The sequence below is a fragment of the Atractosteus spatula genome, chromosome 6 (assembly GCF_055471065.1).
Source record: "Atractosteus spatula isolate fAtrSpa1 chromosome 6, fAtrSpa1.hap1, whole genome shotgun sequence".
Taxonomy (NCBI): Eukaryota; Metazoa; Chordata; class Actinopteri; order Semionotiformes; family Lepisosteidae; genus Atractosteus; species Atractosteus spatula.
This window is the reverse complement of record NC_142711.1, coordinates 25,018,492-25,041,444: the sequence shown is the minus strand read 5'-3', so window position 1 is coordinate 25,041,444 and position 22,953 is coordinate 25,018,492. Positions and strand designations below refer to the sequence as shown.

At 35.9% G+C, this 22,953-nt stretch overlaps 1 protein-coding gene across 1 annotated transcript in view; it reads right to left on the bottom strand.

The window, feature by feature from the left end:
• rheb (Ras homolog, mTORC1 binding) overlaps nt 1-22,953 on the bottom strand; it is a 52,396-nt gene that overhangs the window by 18,298 nt on the left and 11,145 nt on the right. Inside the window, exon 2 of the mRNA XM_088919368.1 lies at nt 15,640-15,711. Coding sequence (XP_088775494.1) covers nt 15,640-15,711 — 72 coding nt within the window. The remainder of the gene's footprint in view (nt 1-15,639; nt 15,712-22,953) is intronic.

Below are 22,953 nucleotides of genomic sequence, written 5' to 3'. Positions count from 1 at the left end.
GAAGAGTTCATTCTCACTGTGGTTGGCTGCAGCCAGCTACAGGAAAGCTGATGGAGAGTTTGATACTATATACTCTGGGCCCACCTAGTAGCATAATGAGATGAATAGTGTTGCTTGGGTGACTCAAAGGCTGTTGGGAGATCTTTGTCTCCTGTGTTCTTCCAGCCACTATTCCACTATTCATCTCCCGTCATCTCATGCTTGCTTAATAAATCTATAAAATGTCTTTATTAGCTTAGTTTGTACCTTACGTGTACAGTATATTGTTATTGCCTGGAGCTAGGTCTTCCATATTTTAATTTTAATTTAGTCAAATTATCTAAAACAAAATTAATAAAACCATCAATCAAACCTACTGCATGGGAAAAAATGAAATAGAAAGAATACGTATATGAAACAAAGTAACTTTAAAAAGCCTTTTAAAATAAAGACATTTAAAAGCTCAGAGACTAAAAAGAGCAGATAGTTGAACAGTCCAGATGCATCTATGGTCACATTGCTCAGGCATTTTCCACACATTTCAACACCCACCACTAACACATTTATAGGAAATTGATGCAGTCACAAATGCAGTAAATAGTTCAAACACGACTTTCAGTACAACTACATGTTGTTTTCAATTTGGAATTGTTTTTATTTGGTAGTTAAACCCTCTGGTTGGGAGCAGATCCAGAATGCCCCTCCCCACCCCTATTTAGGTGCATTACTATGAGAAATGAGTTCTTAAATGACTTATTCTTTATTTACTCTTCATTTTCCAGGAAAGCATCTTTCCATGTTAAGTGGAGAAATAACTCGAATACCTTTTTTTTTAAATTGGCCAAATTCCATTACAACTCTAAAAATCAGACTTACTGGATTGCTAAGAGGGATGGCTGCAGCTACATACAGTAAATGCCATCTGGAAAGGGATCCCAGTCAAAGCTGCTCATCTTCTGATGTTGTGACCACTTAAAGGTTAATGAATTCTCAGTATATGCAACTTATATAGTACTTTGGGAAACCTCAAGGTTTCCTTGCTTCGTATACAGAGCTTCCATGCCAGCTAAAACATATCATCTGCATTTTGGAATACATTTGTGGTGGGATTTATTCAGGTTATAGTTATTCCAAAGTAGTATGAGTTAGATTTATCAAAAAGATTTTGTACTTTTATGATGCAAAAAACACAGCATGATTTATTTTTATTATTTGGCCATTATAAGCTTTGAAAGCTTATATACTTTAAATACCTCTAAAAACAAATGCGAAATAATGCCTTTGAAGGTTGGTATCCTAGAACCAAATGTAACAGCTGTTATTCAAGACAGTGTTATCATGGTATCGTAGAGAACAATTATAATTGAAGTTGAAATTCTGTCATGATTGTGACAGGAAAATTTGAGTCTGAAGTTTGTGATGCACTGACAACTTTCAACACACAAAAAATAGTTGCAAAGCTTTATTCAAATAGGCTGCAAAGGAACAAGTAATAGGTTTATTCCATGCTGAAAAGAGAAGAAAGAAAACACAATGTTTCGGCTGTGGAACCTTCTTTTTCAAATAGGTTTCCTAATCTAATGTTGAGGACTGGATTGGCCAATGATAGTACCTGACATAAGACAATAATTTATTGCACTAATATCTGAAAGATTAAGTATACACCATCACCAGTCCTACTTACTACACTTAATACAATTACATTACTGGATGCAAAAAATACAGGTTACAGAGACTAAACGAAATCAAACTTACTGTACCTGCTTAACAACAGACATCATTACATTTAATAATCATGCTTAGTCCAACTGCACTAACATAAGGCACTTGGGTACAGCACAGTGTGTAATCCATCCGATCATATGGAGAATAATCATTTAACACTTCTTGAGAGAGCAAGAAAACAATCTTGGTTACATCCTATGTGAATAAGACTGATGCATGCACAAACAACCAACACATTTTGGCATTTATAATAAAATATTATTCCTAGTTGGAAGTACAGAAACACATTATAGCAGTGACAGCAGCATAAAAGGATCAGTGCACTATAGCAATACAAGCACATAATATCAACCAAACTCTGGGTACGTTTATGCATAAATTCAAGTCAGATTTTCTAGACATTTTGAAGGAAGGCAGATGTTTTTCTTTTAATAGACATTATATATTTTACAAAATGCATCACAGCTGTTGTTTGGGACATTGGATTAATCAGTAAATGGCAAACTTGGCTTTATATTAAGATACTTCAGCAGTAATAATTAAACTGCTGACTATGTAAAATCTGTTCTAAAATAAGAGACTCAGAAACACCAAGAAAGTAGTGCATTAGGCTGTACTGACAACAACTATATCGAATTATAAACTCAGTTTTCCGCCTGATGCTCCTTAGCTACTATTGATCTGTCAAAGTGGTGCGTTATGCAGAGCTCCTGTAATGCAACAGCTAACGATAGATAGAATACAATAGGTCTGATATCACTTGTAGTCGTGGAAGTGTAGGCATCAGAACAAGAGAACTCTCTGAAAGGGTGCTACCCTCTAAATTAGGTCTGCTTTCAGAGCTGATAAAGCCTTACTGGTTACTGCACCCACAGCAAAAGCTCAGCTTCACCTAGTACAAAATAGCTAAAAGGTAAAAGGTGACTGACTGTTGGACCAATTTGTTGCGCCATTCATCTTGAACAAAATGTCTAATTAAGGTCATCAAAACAAGATGCAGAATTACTATCACTTCAGAAGGGTTGCAAAATAGTAGCTTAAACTGAATATCTCACCAATTATTCAATTGAATCCAATTAGAGCTCAAGGAATAAAAAAAGAGCCTGCATTGAACAGGTGCCTAGAGATATACAGCTTTTGTTCAATTTGTCTTACAGGTTTTCAGGAACTTTATCAGTCTACAGCTGGGCTGTGCAAACAGAAGGACCTGTACAGCGTATTTGCTTAGTGATACCGGCACCAGTTAAAACAGTTGACATGAGTGTGTGCAGGCTTTGATCAACAGTCATGTGAGAAAGGGGTCTGAAGCTTGGGTGAGGGGAAAGATTATTTTTAATTCAATCAACAAACCCAAACAGCACACAAAGCAAATCCAGTCATCAATATTTTATAATATCTGTCTCACATTCTCAAGACTGTTTGCTCTTTTGTTCACCATTTGCAGTCACAGCTAAACCTAAATCCATCGATTCCTGAATGCTAACCTCGCTATACAGTGCAAAAGAAGGTTAAATGTAAGAAAACATGTAATAATTATGCGTTTTGGAGACTCCAACATTGCCTCAGTTGTGCCTTATTATTCAGACATCCTGCATTTGTAATGTGCAATAGTTTAACTAGTTCCTGCTCAAGGTGAATGTCACTAAAAGTAGCCCAGAAGGAGACTCAAGACAAAATCCCTCAATGAGCAGCACTCCCTCGATGACTATATCCATCCCTCGTATGATGGACATGTCTATAAGGTCCCTAATATAACACAAGGGTTAATCCAATATTCTCCCTGTAGAAACCAGCAGCACCATTACCACTCTGTTGTCTGATCTTGTCAGATCTCTGAAGCTAAGTAAAACCTCCAAAGAAATCTAGGTTGCAACTGCAATTGGTATTGGCAGACCAGTAGGTGGCAATCTGGATCACAGTTTCCAAACCACTGTTCCTGTATGGAATGATACTGTACAAGGTTTCATTCTTCGGATTAAACATTAAATTGAGGTGCTGACTACATGGAACTTATCGAAAGAGTGGGGGTGTTAACCCCAGCGCCCTAGCAAAATTTCACTCGAGGCTTGTCCCAAGCTTCACTAGTCTCCTAAAAGTTCCACCTTAAGTCAAAAGGTTTAGGAATTTCACATTTCTATGCCTGGTCTGTTGCATGAGGGGGTACTGGTGCATAATCACCTTTTTGGGTGATACACTTCAGAGGTATATGAAGGAATTCTTCTACGTTTGGGATTGTAAAGGAATTATTTTGTTATCATTACCACCTCATATCATTTTAGGTTTGCTTCTGGACCCATTTCAAAAAGACATCGTTGAGCTCCATTTTGGTGGAAGCTTTTTAATGTGTGAACACCTGCAAGAAACAAATCAGTTCTAAGTAAAACAAAAATCAAAATTAAGATTGAAAAGATTGAAAATCCATCTTGAATCATCCTTTTTATTCTGCTTCTGTGGAAATGCCATTGTGAGGTGAGTATTATTTAATGAATTTGCAATTTGATGTTTAAATACAGATCACTGTACTTCTCCACACTTATCACAGAAAGTCATCACTAGGTAAAATTCTTAGCTTTAGAAAGCAAGATATTAAGAAGACTAGAAGCATCCAAATTTCCTAGTTTTCCCCATGAGCCAATAAGCCTAATTGGACACAAGTTTATGGGCTACAGAGTGTGTCTTATTAGGCCATGGTGAACAAAGCTTATATAACTAAATCCAGAAACAACCAAAAACTGGCATTTTTAGCTCTAGTCAGAATGCTTGCCAATAACCCCAAGAACGAAAAATAAAGCAACAGCAATCGGCACTTGTGATGATTCTTGAAAAGAACAGCATGGTCTAAAGAAAGACCTGTCATAATTAGGAAATTACAATTCACTTCAAAAATGTTGCAAAGGATAACTGAATTATTGTAATGCAGCTCATTATTTAATTGAAGTCCTTAAAGATGAGGTTTTGAATGTAGGCTTATTAAAGCAGTTCGTAATCAGCATGCTTCACACAAGTGGTTTAGGTTTAGGTGTAAAAAAGTATGTGGGAAACAGTACAAAACCCACGAATGAGATAGTTTCTTGCAACAAAAATAAATACAAACCCACAATATTTCAGACTACTGTCAGTGACTATACAGTACAATGTCAGCTTCTAGTTCAACTAAACACTGTGAAATAACTAGAACACTGAATAGGTTAGCCAGCCTTGTCAGTTCAGGTTAGTAATGCTGACTTTACAATGTACCCCACAGAGACACTGTAGCTATTTATAGCCAGGAACTGTTGAACTGAGTAGAGCGTGACTGTACAGGAGCTAACTGGCTGCTGAGGTATAAAAAAATGATATCCATACATGTATACAATTATCTGCGGATTTCAGTTTCTTACCTCCTTACAAAAAGTAGAAAACCACTTTGAAATCTCCCAGAATGAAGGAGTGAAGCAATACAGGGTAACACATAAATTAAATGCAATGCATTATTCTCACAAAAAGTGTACTTTTCATTGAAGCCAACCTGGTATGTTTATATCAAGCATTTGTAATTGCAATCAGAAACTTTTATGGGGTGTAAGACACTGTTTGATGTGTAGTTTCCTTTAGCCTTATGTTTCGGACATAGCTTTGGGAGCTCTGTTATACTGTATAGTCAATCAGCAATCAATTCTCTAGTATGGATCTGTTCAACAAATAGTATTGAGCCCTACCAGTACAAGGACCTGTGGTCATTATTTAACTGGCCTCCCATGACTTCCAATATTGCAAATTGAGCAACTAGGAGACTAGGAGTGTGAGAGAGACAGAAGCAGTGGAGACTGACAGATCCATGTTGAAAATCTGACAGGGAGGTGGAACAACAGACTAAAATGGAAATTATTTTGGTAAAATTGACAAGCTAAAATTCTAACAGTTTGATAAACCTAATCTGTGCTGTATTTTTTTATTTATGTCGTACGTTGTCTGCTGCTCCTGTCCTGTGCTCACGTAGCCAATGCTGCAAACCGCACATGTCTTTTCACATGTCTGTTAAGTGGAGTGTAAGAACATTAGCTAGGTAATGCAATGCAGATTATTACTCATTTTACCATCCCAATATCATCTCCCAATGGCCCACTATTAACTTGTGTGCTAGTTATTTACTTACTGTATGCTTGTTATCTTTAGTCACTAATAATTGTTTAATACATAGGTATTAGGGATGCACAAGCACTTAATAAATTGTGTTATCATTTAATGAATGCTTATTTCAATGCAGACAAATGTTTGAAAGATACTAACAGTAGTCTTATACCATTTGTGATAAGGGATTTCAATTCTCAATCACAGTTCTATAGTGCTGTGCTACACATCACAAACTACAACACAGACGCAACTGACTATTTTAACGAATTAAAGGATGGTGGTGTAAGATACAGGCTATATTGCAGTACAGAGGACCCACAAATATAATAAGTAAAGCAAAACCCAAGACTGCAACTAAACACAGTAACTGTTTTCTTTTATGGTTGTTGCTTTTGGTGCATGCAAGACAACAATAGTTTCTGTTTTTTTTAAACTACACAAGAAAACCTATCCACAAGACCTCTACAGAAACCACAGACCTAACACTCAACATTTAGATTTGAGTAATGTAAAAAATGTATAGTATCCCTTAGATCCTTGTGCAAAACATTTGTCTGGAAATAAAGAGTCAGCGCACTGTCCTTCTATTTTACTTTAGGTTGTATGAAGGTCCTGCATTTTGAACGTGAAAATAAGTAAAACACCAATTTCCTAACTAATGTATTCACAAAAAAATATTTGTTAGTTAAAAAAGAGCCTAAGGTAGTTCTACAAATTCAGAGTTCATGTCTATAAGTGATGGTAAAAGGTATAATAAATGGCATGTTATCTACAGTCCTTCAACTACAGTAATGAACAGAGAAGACAAGAGGAGACCGGATACAAACAATCAAACCTCCCCAGAATCAGAACCGAAATGGGAACTCGAGGACACTAGTGGAAACTACTGGGAAATGCACACAATACTGAGAACAGGAGGCACTATTTTTACTTAAAGGTATGAGAGAATATGCAACAAGTACACCAGCCAAGCTGTGGATGTTAATGTCATTGAGAAATGACTGGATGAGATCCTCATGATCAACTAGCTACTAAAAACTAAATAGCCAGAAGGAATGAACAACCTCCTCTTTGTCTACAAGCATCTTACGTTCAGACTTTAGCCAAATATAAAACTAAGATTCATCTGAGGCATAGGTCAAACAAACTTTTGTGAAATAAAGAGCCCTACCATTATAGATCTAGCAGGCCAAGAATCGTGTACCTGTCTCATATTCCACAGCGCTCTTGCAGTAGTGGTAGAAAAACCTGGCTGGACCTAGCATCATGTACAATGCAAAAATATCAGACTTGTTTAGGTTGGGCAGTTTCATGTTCACTGCTTTTCTGTCCAGTTGTACTATCTTTGTCTTTTTATTTTGACTATGAACCAGCTAGTTCGTTCACTAAGCAAAATATTTGTGGATTGTGGTCTACTTTTCTGCCATTCATTCATTAACACTACAGTCATTTAAAACAACAATTAACTATTCCAGGAAAAATACCTGCTGTGAATACTTACAAAAGGAGTAGGGAAAAAACATCCTAAGGGGCTATGACTTTCTGTGAGAGTAAATGTGATGTTAATTTTTTCGCATTCAGATAAATGAGACTTTCAAAGGCTACGGTGGATCAGATAATTATCTAAATTTAATTTAATCTAATCACATCTAATCTAAAGCCTACATAGGGGTATGGAGTGCACACAACATGACGAGAACAAGCAACAAACAAGACATGAAAGAAAAGACTGGCTCCATGTATTATGTACTCCAAGCGGGATTTCAAAACCAGGAAAACACAAAGGGTCTGCAGGACAGGTCAGTACCTTGTGAGCCAACAAGTACAAACATATTTCAGACAGTAACTGATGGTCCCGGTGAAATGAAGGGCCACATCTATCCAACCTATTGAATCAAACCTATTAGGCCACTTATCAGAATGTACGTTCAGCAAGTGTTTCTGTACTGTATTTCCTTTTTTAATTGTTTGCAATAACAATGATTATTTTATTTCTACACTAATATTTGATCACCTGAGATAATCCACACTTCAATATAATTGTACTTTATAGCTATATAACCTTTATATTTCTGTTAAACTTATTTTGTTAAACTTAAACTCACTTACTCACAAAATCCATGTAAGAGCACATCAATCAAAGTGTATACTACATTAAAAATTAAATTTATTACTGATACCACAAGTAAAGGTTTTGTTTTTTACATTTTTTTTAATAGCTTAAAAGAAACTGCACCAAATCTAAAGTAGGCTATTTATAGAAAAATAAAACTGCACCAGGCTTATTTAAATGCTCTTCAAAACTACTCTGAGCTCAAAAGGCATTGCTTAGTTCATCCATTTAAAAATGGTGTATGACCTGAAATTACATATAATCTTTCTAAACTGTCTAAATTGAATATGTAGCACACCCATTAAATTACAGTGAAAAGAAACTTAATTGATTTTCATTGTTTGGTGTATTCAAGGTATAAATGATACAAAAACACTTTAAACACAAGGTTCAAAAGCCACCAATGGTTCTTTTACTAATGCAGTGAAAAAATAAAACATTACCTCCTGTATTCCTCAAATTCTAATATTCGTCTGTATAAATTAATCCACAAAAGGTTGTTTACAGTATTGTGTTTTTAACTAAAATGTTTACAGTTTAGTACAGATTAGTATAGTACTTTATTCCAACGGTAAACTATGTTTATGTGATTCTGAACACTAAATTGTGTTGGACATAGTCAATACTCATGAAATAAAAAGTAACCATTAAATTACAAGAAAGACAAAGTAACGTGTTTGTGTTTCTCAAGTGGTTGTGTGTGGTTTACTCAAGAACTGCGGCTTGAAGAATCTTAATCTTAATATCTATGTTGAGATTTGGAACTGCTTTATACATTAACTTTATCAGCCTATCACAAGATTTAAAATAAATTGTATTTACAAGATCACACACAGTAAATCAGAGAATTCAGACTATTATTATGTTTAAGCTAGTTTTTATCCAAACTACTGTACTACAGGTTCGGAAAAATAAAATGTCTTTCTCCTTTTGGAAAAACTTAATGGATTAAACTATAAATCTGCAAATAATTTATGGAACTTATTCTACAACTCAATAACCCCCCTTTTTAATACTTCTTTTATCATCCTTCATTTAAAAGAAATATATACCTAATCCCACAGTACAACCCTCGGGACAAAAAGACTAACAAACAGGACAGATCTTACAGCACAACAAAATTAAGCACATTATAGCTAGCAACAAAAATGTATTATCATTTGAACATGGTTTAACTTCAGCTGTATCACTATATTGTGGCTAAAGACTGAAATTAGATAGCCGTTTATTTAAGTAATCGTATATTTTGGTTAAATAAACAGAAAAGCAACCCTTGTTACATTAATTTAATATATAGAATACAAGATCAAAAGGATTTCCCCAAAATGCACTTTCACAATTTTTTTATATATTTTGGAAGCCAATGTTTAATCTGAATTTTTGTATGAGAATTCCATCCATCAATCCATTTTCTAGTTGCTTCCTCCAATTCAGGGTCACAGGTGAGCCAGAGCCTATCCCAACAAGTAACAGTGCAAGGCAGGGTACACCAAGGCTGAGATACTCATCCATCACAGGGCACACACAGGCACAATCTCACACTCACACCAGGGACAATTGTCCCAGAAGCAAATTAACAAGTATGTCTTTGGACTGTGGGAGGAAACCGCAGCATCCAGAGGAAAACCATGAAAACCTGGGGAGAGCATAAAAGCTCCAAACAGAAAGCACCCCAGCTCTGAATTGAACCTGGCGCCCCAGTGCTGTGAGGCCACACTGCTAAACACTGTGCCACTGTGCCCGTCTCTATTAGAATCCCATCCTACAAAAACATTTTTATGTAAATGCACTTCTGATTCTATTTTTATTAATCCAATCACATTAGTCTAAAATAGTGAGGAGTGCAGTACGTGATGAAAACTGACCTCAGGTGTATGATGATTTGCAAGTGTAACCAGACAGCAAGACATAAAGGCTCTGACAGACTCCTGGGTAAGGGTCTGGTGAGCAGATAATCCTTTTTAGCGGGCACAACATTATTGAGAAATAAAAACAGCAAGTGCTGTGCTTCAGTCTACAGAGAATGAATAAGGAGTTTCCAGAAATACACCTGGCTAAGTTCCTACAGTATATGTCAAAAGCACAGTGGGCAGAGGACATGTCAGGAACATCACTGTAGGAGAGAAGACTTTCCCTGCCAACACAGCGAATGCCATAAGCATCACATGAGAGGATTAAGGCAATGACATCCCACTGTGGTCAATAAATTGGTTGTGGTCCATCTGTCTCTGAGACTCAGCTCATCTGGTAAGGTGAGCCAGATTCACTAAAGGAAAGTTTGTTACAAAGCATATTTAAAAAAAAACAGAGAAAATGTGACTTATCATGCAGAAGGAAATTTTCCTACCAAAATATTTTGAAACCTTTTCTTTCAAAAAATGAAACCCAAACATATTTCTTCTAACACATTAGCCAAACAAATAAAAGTTAGTGCCTTACATGGTTTCTAGTGTTTCTGGAATATAGCACTTGTTATGGAATTAAAACAATAAAAAAGTACATCCTAAGAAGCTGTTAAAAGTTACTAACTGCAATTATCTGTATTTTTGTTTCTATTAACGTTGGAACTGAAGGTTAAAATTTCTTTTCCCCACAGAACACATTGTACTTACCTCTTCACCTGAAATTTCACCCAACTACTATGTTTAGGTTGATACTGTAGCCAGATAGAGTGGATTAATAAGGAATGGGCCTTAATGCTGCTCTTCATATGATTGGAGAACTTAATATAGCTAATCACTCAGAATTTTTTGGGAGGTGGAAGGAAATCATTGTCTTATACTTTCTTCAAGTAATGCATGATAATCTGTGTTCTGCAATATAACTTCCATTAAAAAGCAGATCGCAATTATTTTCTCCAGACTACATCGATAAATGCAATATAAAGTTTAAAGCAACTCATCTTGTAGCAGTGTTTTGTAATTAGAAGAGTTTTAGTGCTTTTTACAGGACAATAAAGTTGGCCAAAGCCAAGTTTAAAGGGTTATCAGCTCACAAAAAAATAAACGTAGAAAACATGGACTCATAATTACAAGTTATTATCCATTAGAGAAATTCAGACCTGATTCCGCTCATAATTCCTCCACCTAAATCTGACAAAAACCGAGGTGATGTGCATAGATCCTCGGGAAGGTATTTCTCATTCATTAAATTCTGTAAAACATGGAAACAGCTGTACAGAATTTAATATTGCACCCTTTTATAACCATTATATCACACCTTACTATGAGAAACTCTGGGGTCTTGGTTGATATTGAGCTTCGTTTTGATACATAAATAAAAGCCATCTTTAAAGTCTCTTATTTTCACCCCAGGAACATTGCCCACGTTCGGACTTGGATTACACTGCTGCAGAAATCCTAATTCATGCTCACATCACATCTCCTCTAGGTAATCTTTACAATTGTCCCCCTACTATATTGTCCAAAACTGAACTGCATTCAAGGCTCTGTGACTGCAATACCCAAAACTGACACGACTTCACTGGCTTCCCACTACCCAACTTAACTTTTAAAGCCCCAAGCACCAGATCCCTGCAATATTTAGGATCCCTCATTACTCCTTATGAAACAAGCAGGATTTTGCACTCTGCTGAGGCACACCTGTTAGTAGTTCCTTCTTCTAGGTACAAGCAACTCGGGATACTGAGATTCAGCTGCCTGGCACTACAACTCTGAAACTCACTCCCTGCCAGTCTTAGAAATGTAAACTCTTTTACAGATGTTAAATCTAAAGAATTATCTGTATAATCAAGCTTTTAATGAGGGTCGACCTTTTCTCCTTTTTATTTTTTATCTCTATTTCAAATGTTACTGTTATTTTGTCTTTATTTTTCTCATCTTTTGTATGTTTTTACCCTGTAAATTGCTCCAAACACTTGTGTATATGACATAAATCCTTATTTACATTGAGACAACACCACCTTGAAAATGTTATATCTACACTCTCTGTATATGTATTATACATAAAACATACAATATTCTAAAATTATTTTTAATATGTAACTTTAATATTTTCACTATATATAATACTATATTAATTCAATATTTGTGTACTGTTTATCAATAATAAAGGGGGATCTCTAAAGGTTTAACAATTACTTGTGAATTTTAGAGGAAATGTGTCTAACTTTGAAAAACATCAGGGTCAATTTGGGCTTAATTGATTAAATTTTAGATTTTTGTTGTTCTTCACAACTTATAAAAACATTCAAATTGTTGCTATCTTCAAAATGACAGCAAACTAATCAAGACTGCTTATAGTTCAACTTTAATACAAGTATAAAAAGATAACATTAACTGTTAGTCATTGTACCAAAATATATTACTGTTTCAAACAGAACAGGATTAAAAAAAATGTTTTTGCAATTCAGTTTGTTTTTGTTGTTTACAAATTCAATCTGTAGTGAGAATTATGTTCCTCTCTTAGAGCTGTGACATAAGACTGCGCACAGACACCCTGCGTAGACCTGGAGTGAGTGGTATAATATACAGTGCCTTCTTTCTCATACAGAGGAATGTGCTCTCCACTCAGCACGCACTTGTGTGCAAAGCTTCTGATCAGTATCTGAGCAGCATTTCCTACACAAATTCCTAAAGGACTCCAACTGTGCCCAATCTGAATAGTGCTTCAGCAGTTAATGAATTGAAATGGTGTTTTTGAAGAAAAGCACAATGAAAACCTTACCTTCGAATGAATGTGCATGTCTGTGACTTAAATATTACATTGCTTTGTCTGTCAGACCTACAACTACACACGCTCCTGAGTTAAATATCCGAGTAATACAAATATCTTGGTGAAATTTAGTTTCAGGTGATACCATGTGATACATTAACAGGGACAAAGAATATTATATTTGCTATTCTGCACTATAATGCACTCTGAAAAAGAAAAAAAAAGTTTAACATCCACTTTTATTGAAACATTACTTGCATTTCATCCAGGTGGATGCTGCACATTGGTGGTGGTGGAGGGGAGTCCCCATTACGTGTAAAGCGCTTTGAGTGGAGTGTCCTGGAAAGCGCTATATAAGTGTAAGCAATTATTAATTATTATTGTTATTATTTAGCACTAAAAATATAAGTTCAATCTTACTGATATTATTACTGTAAAATGACTACAAAAGTGTTCTGGGACATCTCTTTCAGTGTTTTAAGTACATGTGAAATTGTAAACCAATGATGATTTTCATTGTAAACCAATTAACTGATTTTGTCTTTATAAGTCTTAGAATTTAGCTATCAATGGAAGAGCAATACTGTAATCTTTAGTGAGGTTTTAACCTCAATTAACTTTTTTTTTTAATTCAGAAATGAACCTACAAACCTAAAGGAGATTTTAATTAGCAATCTGTTTGGAAATGGCACCCTTTTCAACAACAAAAATGAGTGGGAGTGGGGCTTTCAGATAACAGATGACAAAGAAAGATGAGCCAAGTTGAGAAAAGACAAGTGCTGTGGCCCATGAGCCAATCACTTCATTTCCATCTACCTCGAAAACCATAAGGGGACGAACTACTGAGGTTGTTACACACTCCCCTTATGATTCTCAAAGCCTACTGAGGAAAGGAGCTCTTTGACAAGATCATTCACCCTTAATAAGATACAAAAGATAGAACCAAGTGTAACGTGAATGTAAATGTTTATTTTGGGGGGGAGGGAAGAAAACAAAATGAAATATTACAATATTAGCTTGTGTTTAAAAAATGTATTTTAAAAACATTTTTTAATAAATGTTTTGAAAGTCAAGCTATAAAATATGTACTAAGAAACTTGCACTGCGTGATTTCTGCAAGCCTTGAGTATGGCATATGCATTTTAAATCAGAAAATAAACCGAGATGAATAGTTTCCTTTCAAGCATTCTGAATGTTTCACAAATGTTTGTGATGTTTCTCAAAAAGGCTCTAACAAATGCATGAGAATGCTTCTACCTACGTACATGTCTGTATGAAATACATTGTAATGGATCTTTATTGCATAGTATACTGTAGCAGAATATGTATATGAATAATGTTAATACAGCCTTTCTTCTGAATATATACATATAACCACAATAACCATTTAAAATGTTGCTGTTTTTTTAATCTTGGGAAATGTCAAGGTAATTCTACTTTTCTTTTTTAGAATGAAACAAACACTAGCATGAAACATATGAATAGCCTCAGGCTATATATTGTAGTTGGACACTGCATGCAGATGCTAAATTCATTTGACCATAAATGTAAAAGGCCCTTTTATTTTTTGTTCAGTGGAACCAATGGAAAAACAGATACCTAACAAATCTACTCTTGGCTCTTTAATGTACCATCTACTACAGTAGTTACAGAGGTTCCATCTACAGATACATCATAAGTAATTAAAGAGGACACCAATGTTGGATTTTTCTATCATTATTCCTAACATATTTCCTCTAATGAGAGGGTATCAACAGTAGCCTTTTAATACACTATACTGCAGGTTCAAAAAAAGCAAGCTTGCTTTGATACTTCCTGCAAACCTTTTAAGACCGTTAACTTCTTCCCAGAAAAAAACTCTTTTGAAATAGCAAACCTGCATTCTCTTAAGATGTGGGATGTCACACACTGTGGCCTGGGAAACAAGGATATCTCTACTTTTGTAGTGACTTCAGACAAATTTGAAAACAAAAGTAGTTCAACTAACACTATTTCTTATTATAAATACAAACACACTCAGCAGCACTCAAAATTATAAGGACATCTGTCAATCCTTACTGAAAAGATGAGTCAACATAAACCTGTCATAAACACTGAAAAATGAATGACCTTAACACATGCACAAAAAATGGTTTTTGCTGATATTTTGCCATAATCTGCAAAGAAATTGAGCTGAAAAGCTAAAATGTTATTTCATCTGTTCTTGTCATTTCTCTTTTGACCAGTTTTTTATTGTTTCATGCCTATTCAAGGTGTTAAATGACATTGTCCTCATATGAGTAAAAGCTTTGAACTCCAGCTACTGTATCCCCCCATCTTGTCAAAGAGCTCTCTTAATCAGTTTCCTTTGATGTGGTAAGCATTCATCTGAAACAGGAGCAAAATGGCATGCAGGTCTGGAAACAATTAGCCCTGACCTTAGAAAAAAAATCAGTGTCTTTGCTTTACTGTCTTTCCCTTTGTCTTCCATTGCCAGTAGATCATGTTTACAAAGTTATCATATATCTGCGGATTTAGATTAAATTTTTCTTGTGCAAAGGTTTCTTGCCTGGTACTTTATACTTATTACCACTGCTGATCCTGATTAAAGGGTAAGTATGGATGAATGACCATTGAACAGTCTTTCTTTCTTGACATTTAAAAGAATTTGATGATATTCATCTATTTTCTAAACTACTTTATCCAGGGTTGCGAGGGTGTCGGAGCCTAACCCAGCAAGCAACATGCGCAAGGCAGGATACACCCTGGTCGGGATGCCAGTCCATTGCATTGTTTATTGTCTTTTGCCATATCTGTCTGGATAGTTCTGCACGAAAGAGTAAATTATATGTTTCTTTTATTTATATCTACTTTATTAGATGTCTTCCAGTGCTATTATCTTCACAGCAGTTAATGAGTACAAAAATACAACTGAAACACATCAAATGTTCCACTAAATTTTTAAAATGATTATGTCAGTGCTTCCCGCATAGTTGTCAATGCTCAGAAGATAGGTAGTGTAAACATTCAATATGTTTTAAAAAAAGAACACTTACTGTTTTCTATGGTGGGGTCATAAGAGTCAACAAACTGGCCTTCCACAAACTGAATAGTCAATGAAGACTTTCCTGCAACAGAATAAAAAAATATTTAAGTTGCAACTAAAAATCCTTTAAAAGCCTTCAACAGCTTTTGTCTGTTACTGAGAAATCAGGTTATTGTGCGGAGTACCATGCAAGGTTAAATATTACATAGCATCGGTTGTCCTGGTGACTCTGGTTTCCTAAAGTGATATTCTTTCTGACCTAAAACTACTGTTTGCGTCAGACCTCCCATTAGAAAAAGATAAAAAGTACCACTTATTTTACCTGAAAGCTCTACAATCTGCTACAGCACTAGACCAACCCCAGTAGAGAAGGTGCACTATAAATTGCACAAAGAAATCAAAACATTTTTACATGTTGTTGTTTTTCAGCTCTACTTGGAACTTACTGTTCCAGTAATACTTCTGTATTAGCTATAGGCCTAATGTATTACAAAAAGAAAAAAACTAAATTAGTTTTTAAAAGCATACTCATACTAACAGTACTACATAGCACATTTGGCAACATTCTAGATTGTTTTTACCTTATTTCTCACCAAAATGTGCAATATTTTTTCAATAAAAGGTCCATATGGAACACTGCATTTTTTTTGAAAATCAAAATATCTCATTTTGAAAACAGATTATGAAGACCTGATTTTAAATTTATACACATGATGTTATGTGAGAACACTTCAAGTTTCAAGATACAGCCTCAAAATACACACTGATTGAATTTGCCATTTAATTAGTATTTCTGTAAATCTGTAAACAAGTTTCTGTAAACTTGTTTAAATAGGAACAAGTGCAAAATCAAACAATTCTAATATTATGTTTTCTGCGAATTTGTGTCTTTGGAAGCCTGCTTAAAAAGACATAAGACAGCTTCAGTTGGAAGGAAAAATTCTCTGGCCACCAATGTACAGTACGGACTTGCTGTCTGTTGCTATAACAACCAGCTACAGTACTTATTTGGTGTATAGTAGATGTGATCCAATTCTCTCGGCTCAAAACCCTTAGGAAGAGCCGGAAGAATTATACATGGAGGTGTATTAATTAACCTCACGATGTCCACCCAGAAGTTCTGCAAACTGTACTATACCCACACAGCAAACATGTTGTGAATATTACGGCTTTTATAATGGAATTTAAATACTTCTTTTGTACCAGGTCCAACCTCCAAGCAAAGTTAAAAATATACTGTTACAGAATAAAGTTCTGACCATTTTTCAAATAACTATATCAAACGCAGTAATTTACAGATTTTAAATTTGAGGCGAGAAAAAAAAAGTTTCAGCAACCCAGCTCCGTCAGTCTTTTGAAAATGTGTATATGAGCACTCACTATCCTCAAAGAAAAGGTTTTGTATTTGAGTTTAAACATTTTGGCCGAGCTTGTACTGAGTAATGCAGGTGTAACAGAGACCAGTGACGTCAGCGTAAACTGCTGCAAGGAATCTCATATCTCATGTCACTATAAATATTCGACTTTGTTAATTTATAGACACAATTGTGACTACTGTGCACCTGCATGCCCTTTGTGAAGATAATATATTATAGTGTCATCACACTATTACACACGAATAATAATGATAGTAGCTTCTCAAGAGGACATTTAAAATCACATCAAAGCAGTGTGGCAAGAGCAGGATAAAATGTGTCTTATAACATACGCAATTCTAAAACGTGTGGCTGTAATCCAGAGATGTGAAACTCATCTGCGTTAGCTATAACATACGCAATTCTAAAAAGTGTGGCTGTAATCCAGAGATGTGAAACTCATCTGCGTTAGCTAAAATCTTGAGAAGATGCAGCACACACGAAGAGGGCTGGGATTCACTTCGTGGTGTCAGTCTTGCATCACCTGAGTGTGAAACCACTGCACAATCACCTACACTTAAAGGATTGTAGAGGTGATGATCACTTTTTTATAATGATCACTTTCATCAGCCATATACAGTTTCTTGCATTAGGAATTTGTCTTTTTGCATACCTCAGCTTGCTCTCCATGAGACACACAGGCAGGGAGAGAGAAGCTTGGGGTCAGAGCACAGGGTCAGGCATTTATACGGCACCCCTGGAGCAGCTGGGATTAAGGGCCTTGCTCAGGGGCCCAACAGGGTAGGATTCCTCTGTCGGCCGCAGGGAACCTTCCAGCCACAGGCGCAGATCCTTAGCCTCAGTGCCACCGCTCCGCCCTGATCTTAGGATAAGACAATGGCTGCTGTTTGGGGTGTAAAACTGAACAGTGTTTGCACTGGAGTTTGACTCTACCTGTAAGGCTAATGGTTTCCACACAGCTGTTCAGAGTTTTAAAGGGGAACTATTTTTAATGCTATATATTTTATATGCTGAACTGCAATGCTATTTTAATATTTCGGGGTTAGAAATAATCAGCATTGATGAGTGCATTTGAAACCAGAATAATGAAAAATAAAAGTGAAATGTACACAGAAACTTGTAAAACCTCCAATTTACATCATTACATCACAAAATAGACCAGGTTTCCAGGTATGCACAGCACCAAATTCTGTGATTCAAAACGAAGCAACAAAACCTCCGGGGACCTGAAGCGGCTCTATGACATTGTGAACCAGCAGGCTTGTGAATACATCTCTTTTAATCCAACAGAAATACTGCTCTCAACTTTGAGGTGGTTTTTCAGATAAATACTACTTGTTAACTCTGCATGCAGATCACGTTGGGAAATTTCTGAGGTGAAATGTCATTAGTCATTATGGTGACTACTGAGTTAACTACTGAGTGACAAGTGAGCCCATGGTGAGACCAGGGGTTTGCAAAAGCATGACGATTTCAAGTACTTCCACGATTTTGTGCTCAATTCAAAAATCTTACTATCCTGCCAATGAATTTATTTTGTTAGCGAGATTTAATAACTGGTCTGAGAAATTAGAATTGCAGTTCCCCTTTAATCTTAACCAATAAAATTGCTGTTTTTATGATAAAGGTGCATGATGCATGAAAGCAAACACCACCAATAAGCATAAAAGACATGATCTGAGCAACTCTTTTTTCATACTATAATTCTATTTTTGAAATTAAGAAATGTACAGGAAAGAATACTACCATTACTGTCAATGGTTGCTAGTTTGTGTTTTTAAAGATTGACTTAAATGTTTCTGAAGTTAAATATGATTAAAGCTACGATTTTAAAACAGTAAAAATACATTTACCACATTACTAATTAAATGAAGTAGTAGTTCATTCTACTTCTCTAATCGAAACCACATATATTATCCTGTGAACGGTCGAGTCTATTTACTGTGCAGGTATTTGTAATTATTTATAAACTATCTTGGGCTCATTTTTTTTTCGTCGGAAAGAAAACAAAATTAAAGAGGGACCACAAGATCACATGAACTGTGAATGATTGAAACACTATTATGATGGGTTCTATCATTAAAATAGCATTGTGAAGTTCAAATGAAATGTGTGCTGCTTGATATTCAACTCTATTCTGAACTGATTATTAGTCTTCTTGGGGAATACATGCACATCTCTACTCTATCTCAATCTCAGCAGGAGTGTAGTACTATTTAACACTAATGGCATTCATCAAACAATGAAAGAGCATGACGAAATCCTGACACACACCGGACTATTGCAGTGCTTGGCTAAACAAAACAAGACAAAAGAAACACAAGGTACTTGGCCAGTCAGCCCTGTCCACAGTCAGCTTTAAGTGCTCTACATCCCCTGACCCACTCGGGTAATGGTCTAAGGACGTCATAAAGCTGTGTAGCACAATACGTCAAACAGATCATATTAACAACTCAGACCTACTCCATTCACTATAACAGTCAGCCCACAAATCATATTAATCCTATCCTCAACTCTCTCAAGCAAAGTATGGTAACAGGAATGTCTACTGATCTACAAATAAATGAGCTACTTTAGACAGTAAAGAAAAATGACAGTCAGCAAGGAAGAACTTTGCCTGTCTTAGCAGTAACAAGCACAAATGTATAAACATATGTCAAGAGAAAGTAACAAACTGGCACAGCGATAATCATGAACTCGTAGTTAAATCGATGTTTTAGAAAAAAGGATTTTATGAAAAACAGGCCAAAAATTGGACCTCTCCTCCTGGGCTCATTTGGAAATCTTTGTAATCTAATGATATTCTATAGTATATCATGGCGTGCTCCTAGTCCAATGTAGTAAAGCAGTGTAATACCACAGTAAAAATGTGAAAGAAGAAAAATTACACTTGTCCTGAATATAACAATATAAAATGTACTTCATGTAGCATGATTAACTTCATTATTTCTGTTTTCACAAGGGAAAAAAACCTACAGGACTAAAGATGATAATTTCAAAAAATATATATACTGTAACTGAGGACTGGTTTCACTCGTCTTAGATGTAACTCACTACACAACAGTACAATCACTGTTAAAATCCACAGCTGAAAAATAAGTCTAAATGGATTCAGTCATCGTGCCTCCCCTTCACATTTCATGAATTTTCAAGAATAAAAAGAACAATTGCTCATTGTTATACATTATGGCTCTCTGGATGGGAATTCAGCTGTATTATAAGAATAGAAAATGCCAAAGAAAATGTATAAGCCGTTTAAGAAAGTGTAAAATATTAATACGTGTAACAGTTTGTGCTACATTAGACTGCAAAACCTTTAAATAATAGTCACTTAACCCATTAGCAAAAATAAAAGCCCATTTAAATAGAAAAATGCACAACCCAACACAGTAACAGTCTTCATTAACATACTGTGTTTACAAAACAAAAGATATCAGTACTTTTAATATAATCCCAAATTAATATCCCATTTTATGTGTAGACTGAATTATATATAATTAGAAACACCTATCCACCAAACATGAATTTCCCCCAAACTATCACTTCTGGAATTCCTTCCTTCCATCTCAGCCTCCCTCTTGATTCATTTCTGCACAAAACAAAATCCGATTCAAGGTCAAATACAACCCCATACATTTGCATGCCATTAGGCTCTTTGGCATTATTATTTCCTGGGAAATTCCCCAACACCACTACAAAATTCCAAAGAGCCTCTGTAATCAAACCAAGGAAATGTCCAACCCATGAACTGCCTCAGTTGCTACATAGGTACAGTACTGTGGTGGAATCTAACTGCCCAGTGTGTTCCTGTTCTCTAACAAGCACAGGACTTGATGCCTTGAGCTATATTTTCCACTCAAATGAGTGGAAGGCTGCATTGATTCTTTGGAGACAATTTGAACCATAACCCTAGCCTACCTAAACCCTTAGCTAGGGTTAGGATTATTAGAAAACATAGAGGATGTTTGATGACATAGTTGTGTTCTAGGACAGAAATGAAATTGAGGAAAAGTGATATTTCAATGTTATCTTCACAATTTCTTTCTTGCGTACATGGCTCTATACAGTACAGGTTCACTCTCAAGGTGTCACCTGTGGTATCTGCAGGGGTCCAGCAGTTCAGACTGGCAGAAGCACCTTCTGACCTTCGTTACTTTAAGTATGCCTTATAAAATGTTTCTTTTAAGGAGACTGATGCTGTCCATGTCCTGGAAATCCTTAACTCAGTAACAACAAATCTGAATTGCAGATACACTTGGGTTACCATAACGTACTGTGTTACAACACGACTCTTCACAATATTAAACACAATGTTTTAAGTGACAGTAAGAGCTGAGAGGGCTGGAAAACTGTCAGCTTTAGAGAGAAGGAAATACACCTGGACTGTTCATTGCCTCTAGAAATTGTTTATAAAAAGTATTTGGATGCACTGTACACTTCATGCATTATACTAATAAAATTCATTGTTGTCTGAAAACAAATCAGCCCATAAATGTTCTGTCTAACCAAACAACACTAATCAGTAACACTGATTAATAACACCTTCCCATCTTATACTAATATACTTACTTATATGCAAGATACTTCTTGAGGCACCTCTGACGCATACAGCAGAAGTGAGTTACGTGTACTTCTCACAGGTGGGGGTAAGGGCTGAGTTGCAGTTGCAAGGAGCTTACACGACAGTCAAGAGAAAGATACGATATCTGTGTGGAGGCTAACTGTTATGTTGGTGCAGCTCGGGGAGAACAAGACGATAAGCTGCTTATAAATAAGTGTGACGAACAGTACTTCCAAACAGCCTCATCCTGTTCAGGTTTTATTTTATTAACATCCGAACATGGTTTCTGGCTGTTTTCAGCTGTTGATGCCTCTCCAAAGCTCTTCTGTAGTTTATATATATATTTATATGTATATATTTATAAATAAATCAATTTATAATAATATAGTAGCATAACAGGTAGTGACACTCAGACTATATATGTAATATCATGATGGATAATTGCTCCAGGACAATTTGTGATAAGTGCAACTGTGTTTAACACTGTACTGTACTGTTCTGCATAGACTTCCAGAGCCCCTGAACCTAAATGTATCTGGGGGCGTAATTCCCCACATGGAAGATCATATTCTTCTGAGTATTTAGGGGCATCACTGTAGCATTGTAAGTGCTGTAAAAGATCATCTGTGTGCTTAAAAGGTTTTGTTCTAAATTTGCAAGCTAAGCAGAGAGACAGACACCTGTTGTGTGGAAATTTTAAAGAAGGACATTTCAGAGCAACTGGAAAATGGGGATACTGTTGTTAAAAATACTATTGTACTATGTATAGAAATATTTTTACATACAGTAGATTCGAATACTAATGCAAGAGTCTGTCTCCTAAACATGACAATTATTGCAACAGAGAAGGATGGTCTAAAGTATAAAAGCTTCTTTTGTAAATGTAAATGTATGGGTGCAGAGCATGACAGAAAAATGCACTTTCATGTGTTTCTGGCTGTTCTCTGGAAATTGCCATTTTCGCAAAAGTTTAAACCTCCTTGTAAACCTTCGCTGAACTGCTCTGTGACTTCTTGCAACCCTGCTGAGGCTTGAAGAGGCTTTCTCCTTGGGCTGTACAACTGGTGCAGCGGAAACCCAGACAGAGTTGCAAAGCTAGTCTGAAAGCTTGCAAATAAAGCCTATGAGCCTCCTCTGAGCCTGTACGAGCTCCACGATGCAATGAAATCACTACCAAAAAGAACAAGATGAAATGATTGACAGTCTTTGTTGGACATATATTTTATTGTCTGTTACATTACATCTTTACACCAGGAAAAACAATATATTCCTCCTAAGATTTAAAGCACTGGTAAGTTAAATGGATTCTGGGAAAACTGGCCCTGGTGTAAGTGTGTGTGCTCTGCGATGGACTGGTGTCCCATCCAGGGTGTATCCTGCCTTGTGC